Genomic DNA, 9,713 nt, shown 5'->3' on the forward strand with positions numbered 1-9,713 from the left:
ATTCTCCTGCTGTGAAAAGGAATGTTGTAAGATCTATCTCTGTAACTGAGGTCAGTTTCATGACCTATGTGTTAAACAAGCATGCATTAGGCTAATGAACAAACCATTGCTATGATAAAAAATATATATTTTAACTGAGCAGTTGTTTTGTGTGAAAATACCTCTCTGGGATGCTGAAGTGTGAGGGATATGATGTGTGTGCTGACACTATGATCTGGAGCGTGAGTTTGCATCTCATCATGCGTTTCTGTGCGCTCATCTCAGATGGTAATGAGATTCATCTCCTGTGCACATAAATCTCACTATTTTTCTCCTGTTTGTAGTGACACGGGACACCGTCTGAACATCAGCGCTACACTGCCACATTCACACCCTCCGTCGTCTTTATGGAAACCAAGTACCGCCAGGCATCATTGGGCTCTCTGGTTTGTACCCAGGACGAGGAGCCGATGAGCTGCCAGACCCCGGGCCCTGTCACAAACCAGCCAGGGACCACCGGGGTCGGATCGGACTCATTCCCATGTCTGCGCCCCCTCACTTTCCCCCAGAAGTCCAATGAGGATGTGCGGCGCTCGGGAGAGGTCACCGTTACAGTCAAGGAGAAAGCTGAGAGTGGTAGTTCATCATTTCATCAATAATATGTCATTCTGGGAGGGTTGTGTGAGGGGAAAGGGATACAAATAATTTAAATGAAAGCGTCTGCTCTGTCTCCAGGAAGAAAACATTGGGGACTTTCAGGTCCTGCTGTGCCAGTCACACTACGGTCATTTGCATACAGCAATCAGGATAAAGACTTTAAAAATCGCATGTAATTAAACAGAGATGAGAGAGTGAGTGTTTTTAGAGCTCAAAAACTGCAGCTGTACAAAAAGACACCGACTAAATTTTGGTTAAAAAAAAATAGACGTAAAATGATTTTAGGAATATTTATATGCTATTATTGAATTTATTAATAATCTGAATTAGCTTATATATATATATATATATATATATATATATATATATATATATACACATGCACACATATTATGTATATATTATTTGTATATAGAATGTAGTTGTATTAATTTATTAACAATTTGAATAAGCTTTTATTTATATATTTTCACCTGTTTGTTTATTAGATATGTGTTTTATTATTTATGTATTTTTTCAGGTCAGGTTTAGGACATAGTACTTTTTTAGTTAGGTGCTAAATATTTATACATGCTTATACATAAAATAAATTTATGTATAAGCTTATGTTTTTTTAGTGTGTGTGTGTGTGTTATTTTTCTTTTACAGAATGTATACATATTTTAGTATTTTATTTTAATTTGAATTAGCTTTTATTTTTATATTTTCGTTTTATATATATATATATATGTGTGTGTGTGTGTGTGTGTGTCTGTTTAGTTTCATTTCATCTTCACCTTTATTTCAGCTATTTTTAATAGTGTAAATTAACAATAACAAAACAGATTCAATATCAAATACCAATTCAATACTGTTTTTCATCTATATTTTTATTTCATTTTAAATGAGTCTTAATTAACAATAACAACTCTGACCCAATTTGATATCAAACACAAAAGCAGCTGTAAATTCCTGTGTCAGGTCTAGGAGTTTTCTTCATGTTCAGTCTTTAGAGTTTTTTTTAATGAAAAACCGCTTCATTAGACACATATTCAACATACAGATATCTGACAGGTACAGGCAACTACTGCCACTGTTGGAGCGAGTCACTGCAGAGCCACTTAAACCAGAAATAGACAGGCCGAGAATAGAATATCATTAAATCAAACACTAGGTACCAAATCAAAAAGAGCAATTCACTACAGAGGCACATTCTGTCCCCGTATTTTAAATATCTGGGAAATATATTATTATTGCTCAAAAATGGTTATTTTCTGATCCTGGTTACACAAAAATATTGAGAATATTAAAATAATAAATATATGATGCATACTTTCAGGATTGAATTAGCAAATAGGTTTAAAAAAGCAAAAATAAAAGCTAAAAGTGAAGATTAATTTAAAAAGCACTTCCCAGCACCACTGCTAGAGGAATAGTTTGCCGCACAGCAAATCCGATCATTGTAAATAATGCACAGGCTCTTCTGAGGGGCATTTCTTTGTTACTCACCACAGAATGACTGAGAGCTGGCAGTGGACAAGCACAACAGCTCATGACAACTTTGTTGTTTATTGTGGCTCGGTGATGCTCTGAGGAGTTCGTTTGAGGTTAAGAGCGGGATTTTTTTTTTCTTTTCTTTTTACAGTCGCTGAGTGAGTTGTAAATGCTCTTAATTAAATGAAAGTTGTGCATCCTGATTAAAATTGCCAAATGGTCTTTCTGGCAGGAGGGGCTGAAAGGCATGGCAGAGATTAGTGAATTAATTGCATTGGTGGCTATTTAATCAAAGTTGGTTTCAAGAGCACGCTATCCTGCGTTTCTATAAGCATCACAATTGGAGGAAAACATGGTGAGACAAACAATGATAGCAGACAGCTAAAAATATTATAGTACAATGTGTTTTTTCTTTTTTGAATATATTTTAAAATGTCATCTATTACTGTGATGCAAAGTTGAATTTCAGCATCATTACTTCAGTCTTCAGTGTCACATGATCCTTCAGAAATTCTATCCTGCACTGATGTTTATAATAATGGTTCTTATTATTATTAATGTTAAAAACAGTTTTTGTTGCTTAATATTTTTGTAGAACTCATCTTTTTCATCAGTGTTCAAAAGAACAGCATTTATTTGAAACTGAAATCGTATTTAACATTAGAAAGGTCTTTACTATTATTACTAATTTAATGTGTCCTTGCTAAATAAAAGTATATATTTTTTCTTTCTTTTTTATCTTTCCTTTTCAAACTGTTAAATGGTAGTTTATCTATGGGGTTATATCTCTGCCACAATTTTGAGCGTGAAAGATCATATTTTGAGTGTGCATAAGTTCATTATGCACGTGCACAAACTGTGTTTTATGGAGAAAATGTTCATCTCACAAAAAATAACTTTGAGTGCATGAAAATCAATTTTGCATTTAAAATAAGTTTTTGGGTTTGTGCAGACCTTTTCTTTTGCACGTGCAACATTTCACTAGCTTGCTCACCTGATGCCCGACCTCAGTCCTCTCTAAAAGCAGATGGCTCGCTCGCTTAACACAACCCAGAGTTACAATATGCCATAATTCCAGCCAATCAGAGACAAAGCTACTAAATTATGATTGGCTGCTTTGACAACCAATCACAACATCCCCTGCATTACTGACAACAGCAGAGGAAAAATACAGTGCATGCATAATTATTATTCAAGTTGATATTCTGATCACATTTTTTCCAAGCACAATTTACCAATTGTCTTAATAACTATTCATATTGTATTTACTTATTTATAACTGATATTCAGGTGCTGGTCATATAATTAGAATATTATCAAAAAGTTGATTTATTTCACTAATTCCATTCAAAAACTGAAACTTTTCTATTATATTCATTCATTACACAAAGACTGATATATTTCAAATGTTTATTTCTTTTAGTTTTGATGATTATAAATGACAACTAAGGAAAATCCCAAATTCAGTATCTCAGAAAATTTGAATATTACTTAAGACCAAAACAAAGAAAGGATTTTTAGAAATCTTGGCCAACTGAAAAGTATGAACATGAAAAGTATGAGCATGTACAGCACTCAATACTCAGTTGGGGCTCCTTTTGCCTGAATTACTGCAGCAATGCGGCGTGGCATGGAGTCGATCAGTCTGTGGCACTGCTCAGGTGTTAGGAGAGCCCAGGCTGCTCTGATAGTAGCCTTCAGCTCTTCTGCATTGTTGGGTCTGGCATTTCGCATCTTCCTCTTCACAACACCCCATAGATTTTCTATGGGGTTAAGGTCAGGCGAGTTTGCTGGCTAATTAAGAACAGAGATACCATGGTCCTTAAGACAGGTACTGGAAGCTTTGGCACTGTGTGCAGGTGCCAAGTCCTATTGGCACCGGCGGCGCCGGGGGGGTCTTGGGGGGTCTCAAGACCCTGCCAAAAAACGCCTTGACCCCCTATTTGACCCCCCCACCCTCTTCCTGATTAAAGAATATATGTATCCAGGTTGAAGATTTAAAAATGTTTCTCTTCAAACTACGCAGAATAATAATAATTAATAATTTATTCAACATTTATTTGTACACTGAAACGAGAACGGTTTCTGTCGGACGCAAACCGAGGAGCTGATGATACTGCGCATGTGTGATTCAGTGTGAAGCAGAACTGGTTCTTTTGGTGATTGATTCTGAACTGATTCTGTGCTAATGTTATGAGCGCGGGTAAACCGAAGACTTGAATGAAGGCCAATCATCGCCAATGACGTCATTAAGTTGAGTGCAAAAAAACTGGTGAACCGTTTTTATTTTAACTGGTTTATTGAATCGAACTGTCCGAAAGAACCAGTTCACCGGAAAAAAACAAACTTCCCATCACTACTGGTGATCCGAAAACCAATGCAACCGGTTCTTGACTCGAGAACGAGTCAATCGTTTGTTCGTTATCTGGCTCGGCTCGGTGTTCATCTTCAGTTCTCTCTTCACAGCAGTTAAGTCAGTGTACTGTTTGAGTAAATGAATTACTCCGGGATATTGGTTTGTTTTAACTCAGAGGGAGTGTCAGCCACATTAAAAAAGTTAACATCTTAAGTCATTTGTGGATTAATTCTTATTGAAGACGCGAACCGTTTCAAATGTTTCAGTTTTGATTTGGTGAACTGGTTCAAAAAGATCCGGTTACATCGAATGATTCGTTCGCGAACTGGACATCACAAACTGCTTTGTTTTGAACTCTCTCACAACAGACACGGAAGAGAAGACAATGCTGAATAAAGTCGGTAGTTTTTGCTATTTTTGGACCAAAATGTATTTTCAATGCTTCAACTAATTCTAACTGACCCTCTGATGTCACATGGACTACTTTGATGATGTTTTTCTTACCTTTCTGGACATGGACAGTAGACCGTACACACAGTTTCAATGGAGGGACAGAAAGCTCTCAGACTAAATAAAAAATATCTTAAACTGTGTTCTGAAGATGAACTGGTTTGGAACGACATGAGGGTGAGTCATAAATGACATAATTTTCCATTTTGGGTGAATTAACCCTTTGAAGTTTGAGCATATTGTTTGCAAACTGCAATTGATTAATTAATTAAAAACAAAGTAGTTGATATGCTGTGTTGTTTTTGTTGTTTAGTAGTATTGTGTGCCTCTCCTCTCTTCCTCCAGTCTCTGGGACCCTGATATCCAAAGGAAATGCAAAATTTACTTTCATCAGAGAACATAACTTTGGACCACTCAGCAGCAGTCCAGTCCTTTTTGTCTTTAGCCCAGGCGAGACGCTTCTGATGCTGTCTGTTGTTCAAAAGTGGCTTGACACAAGGAATGCGACAGTTGAAACCCATGTCTTGCATACGTCTGTGTGTAGTGGTTCTTGAAGCACTGACTCCAGCTGAAGTCCACTCTTTCTGAACCTCCCCCACATTTTTGAACGGGTTTTGTTTCACAATCCTCTCCAGGGTGCGGTTATCGCTATTGCTTGTACACTTTTTTTTCTACCACATCTTTTCCTTCCCTTCGCCTCTCTTAATGTGCATGGACACAGAGCTCTGTGAACAGCCAGCCTCTTTTGCAATGACCTTCCGTGTCTTGTCCTCCTTGTGCAAGGTGTCAATTGTCGTCTTTTGGACAACTGTCAAGTCAGCAGTCTTCCCATTGATTGTGTAGCCTACAGAACTAGACTGAGAAACCATTTAAAGGCCTTTGCAGGTTTTGAGTTAATTAGCTGATTAGAGTGTTGCACCAGGTGCCTTCAAAATTGAACCTTTTCACAATATTCTAATTTTCAGAGATACTGAAAAAATAAATCGGTCTTTAAGTATTTTACTACATTTCAGTATGTGATTCTTTTTAATAGAGGTCATTTTTTAGGACTCTTTACCTGACACCTTGTACATGAGGAAACTCCAGGAAGGTTGTAGTTCTGGAAAATGGTCGTGCTGCCGACTAAATGGTTCCTGGTGAATTTACACCTAATTCTTCACCTTAATTCCTAATTATTTTGCAGTTAACATGCCTCTAAGATTTCCTCTGCTGTTGTCAGTAATGCAGGGAATGTTGTGATTGGTTGTCGAAGAAGCCAATCAGAATTTAGCAGCTGCATCTCTGATTGGCTGGAATTATGGCATATTGTAACTCTGGGTTGTGTTAAGCAAGCGAGCCGTCTGCTTTTAGAGAGGACTGAGGGCGGGCATCAGGTGAGCAAGCTAGTGAAATGTAGCATGTGCAAAAGAGAAGGTCTGCAAAACCCCCCCCCCCAAAAAATTTTTTTTTTTAAATGCAAATTTGATTTTCTTGCATACTTTCTTCTTTGCTAGATGAACATTTTCTCCACAAAACTCAGTTCGTGCTCAAAATATAAAGGTATAACCCCATATGTATCACAGTTTCCAGAAAAATAAGAAGCAGCACAACATTGATAGTTTTTAACATTGATAGTAATAAGAAATGTTTCAGGAAATCTGTATATTAGAATGATTTCTGAAGGATCTTGTGACACTAAAGACTGGAGTAATAATGCTCAAAATTTAGCTTTGATCAAAGGAATAAATTACATTTTAAAATATATTCAAATAGAAAACAATTATTTTAAATAATAAAAATATTTCACAATATAACTATTTTTTATTAAATAAATGCAACCTTGGTGAGCAGAATAAACTTATTTAAATTACACAAAAAAATATAATTCACTAGTGCTGTATGAATTCTTTAAGAATGTGTACTTTTGTCTCCTCATTTAGTTTGCTTACATCCTCTCTTTTTTTGTTTTTTTAGTCGATAGGATTTGTTCTTCCCCAAATGATGCTTCTACCTCCAAACCCACTGTCTCATCTCCTCCTCGCCGGCATCATTCTCTCCCTCACTCTCACCATCCACATGTGGGCCGCACTCGGATGGGCAGCCGCTCCAGCTCCATCACCTACACAGCGTTCTCCCCACGGCCCTCCATTTCACGTCACTCCAGTATCGCCACCAACCCCCCGATGGACCGCTCCAAACCCAAAGACTACCTCATCCTCGCCATCATCGCCTGCTTCTGCCCTGCCTGGCCAATCAACATTGTGGGATTCGTTTACTCCATCATGGTATGTAATAGTTGGGCCATTTGGGTCATTCTACAAGATTGTGTCCCTAATATGCTACATTTTAACGTGACGTTGTGTTTATATTGTTTTAGTTTTTTTCTTACATATTTGTTTTAAAAGTTAATATTTTTTAAACACTTAAATGTGTTAATAATAATATTTGACTAAAAATATAAAAATCCAATAGCTTCCAGTATTTGTATGAATTTAATATACAAATACATATATAGATTTTCCCCCCCAGATAATTAGCAAATATACACGTCAACCCAGTTACCATCAACCCTATTACTTTTCTGGAGGAATGATTATATCCTAATTTATATTACATTTTAATAATTAGATTTACATTCTAACACATCGTACGTCTAATAGAATGTTTAAAATCCTTTTTAAAAAGAAAAATCTTTTGTCTGTGTAGGAACAGAAGTTATTATTTTTCCTGCAGTAAACCAGACTGAATTGTTCATTGTGTGTTACACTGGTGAATATGTAAAGTGCTTTAATGGAAGCTCAGATCTCACTGTCATGTTCTGTTAGTCCCGGAACAGTCTGGAGCAGGGGAACATAGACGGAGCGCGGCGACTGGGTCGCGTGGCCAAGCTGCTCTCTGTTGTCTCTCTAGTGGGAGGAGCCATCATCATCGTAGCATGCGCAGTCAATCTGTCAAGTAAGCCATCTCTAACTATGCTGGATATTTATGCAGAACAAATTATCTGAATCATTACTCTATGCATAGGACATCTAAGTAGGTCAGGAAGCAGAGATTCCTTTGTGGCTGGAGATTTTCTTTCTTTTGCTGTGCTTTTGAAGTGTTTAAATACTGCTACTTTTTCCCAATGGACATTCAGCCTTTTCTTCTAATTGTGAGAAAAATGCTCTTCAAAGCTGTGGGTGATTAGAAGACATTTACATGGACTGCATTTAATGACTTGAATAATGAAGAATAAATGAAATACAAATGACTCAGAAATGACACAACAGATTGATGTAGTGTATGACAGACCAATGTTTTACACTGTTAAATAAATCATTGATGGTAACTAACAGAATCCAGTCTAATCTCTCCCCTGATTTAACATCAATGAAACCGCACTCGCAACCCATTTACTTCCATTATGTGACACTTTTCAGAGTGAACTGGGCATTTAGTAATAAAAAGGACAGGACTGGATTTTGTCTGTCTGTCTGTATGTCTATCTATCTATCATTTTTAAATTTCTATTCATCAAAGAATCCTAAAAAAGAAATGTATCTGTTTCCACAAAAACATTAGGTGACTGTTTTTAACACTGATAATAATAAAAAATGTTAACTGAGCAGCAAATCAGCATATTAGAATGATTTCTGAAGATCATGTGACAGTGATGCTGAAAATACGGCTTTGCATCATGGAAATAAATTAAAATGCATTCAAATAGAAAACAGTTATTTTAAATGGTAAAAATATTTCTGAATATTAGCATTTTTTTTTTAAATCAAATAAATGCTGCCTTGCTGAGCATAAGAGACGTATTTCAAAAACATCAACAAATCTTACCGACCCCAAACGATTGAATGGTAGTGTACATTTTTAACGGACCATGGGAAAATGAATTTGATGCCTTTAATACAGTTTAAAAAGCATCCCAGTATGCAATTCATGATGTTCGGAGTGAGCAGATCTGACTCAAAAATGTAAGATAAATTATATACAAGATAAAGAAATAAGATAATAATAAGACTAATGTTTTTAACATCACTAACGTGATTTATCTGTGTTTTTCAGTTCATGTCAAATACTGAGAGCAGTGAGTGTGCCACAGAATCCAGCTTCACATCAGATCACTGACCCGAACACCACGGCCCATTAGTTTTGCCCCGCTGCTGCTGTGACGATACGCGATCGATAAACGGATGACTTTGCTCTCTGAAAGAAACCTTGCTGATCTGCAATATCCTTCAAACAGATGGAACGAGATGCTTCACTGAAATCACACACATCAATGAGAAAAGAGTAAAAAAGTTTTATTCTTGCATTCGTTCCTCGGCACTTCCTTGGAATCTCTCACACCTGAACATAAACAGGCCGGCTTTGAGGAGAATTGCAGGTAAAGCCAAAGTACTTTTCCTTCTCCAGAAGCCGAAAACAAGCCAAACCGAAATACAGACATAGGTTTGTCAGATTATTCCAACCAGTGAAAATCAACCGCCAGTTGTTCTGAAGATCGTCAAGTGGCTCACATGTGATGAAGTGGATCTCCTCAGTGTGATCACGTCCTTATATCACTTGATTTAATATGTCGACAACATTTGTTCAGTTTTCAAAACCTCTGAGAACCTGTGAGTAAAGAGGAGAGATATCTTAGTAACAAGAGTTATATTTTTTATTTATTCTCATGTCCTTATATACTGTACACTTTTAAAAAATTAGAAAAACATTTTTAATTTATTTTCTGCCATCAGACAGCTGGGGTTTTATATCACAATACTGTTATAATTATTCTTTGTTTTTCATTTAAATTTGTCAAATGTCAATCAAATCTTTTTTTTCT

General features: G+C 36.5%; 1 protein-coding gene across 1 annotated transcript; it reads left to right on the forward strand.

The window, feature by feature from the left end:
* The first annotated feature begins 449 nt into the window (after positions 1 to 449).
* Positions 450 to 9,437, forward strand: LOC132120935 (proline-rich transmembrane protein 2-like). The gene is made up of 4 exons (XM_059530155.1): positions 450 to 615; positions 6,869 to 7,179; positions 7,720 to 7,849; positions 8,948 to 9,437. The coding sequence occupies exons 1-4, from the start codon at positions 450 to 452 to the stop codon at positions 8,962 to 8,964; spliced, it is 624 nt and encodes a 207-aa protein (XP_059386138.1). The 3' UTR covers positions 8,965 to 9,437.
* The last annotated feature ends 276 nt before the right edge of the window (positions 9,438 to 9,713 follow it).

The sequence above is a fragment of the Carassius carassius genome, chromosome 39 (assembly GCF_963082965.1).
Source record: "Carassius carassius chromosome 39, fCarCar2.1, whole genome shotgun sequence".
NCBI lineage: Eukaryota > Metazoa > Chordata > Actinopteri > Cypriniformes > Cyprinidae > Carassius > Carassius carassius.

Coding starts and splice junctions, on each gene's coding strand:
- LOC132120935 (XM_059530155.1), top strand. CDS start 450: ATGAGCTGCCAGACCCCGGGCCCTGTCACAAACCAGCCAGGGACCACC. Junction 616..6,868: donor CAAGGAGAAAGCTGAGAGTG/GTAGTTCATCAT, acceptor TTGTTTTTTTAG/TCGATAGGATTTGTTCTTCC. Junction 7,180..7,719: donor GATTCGTTTACTCCATCATG/GTATGTAATAGT, acceptor ATGTTCTGTTAG/TCCCGGAACAGTCTGGAGCA.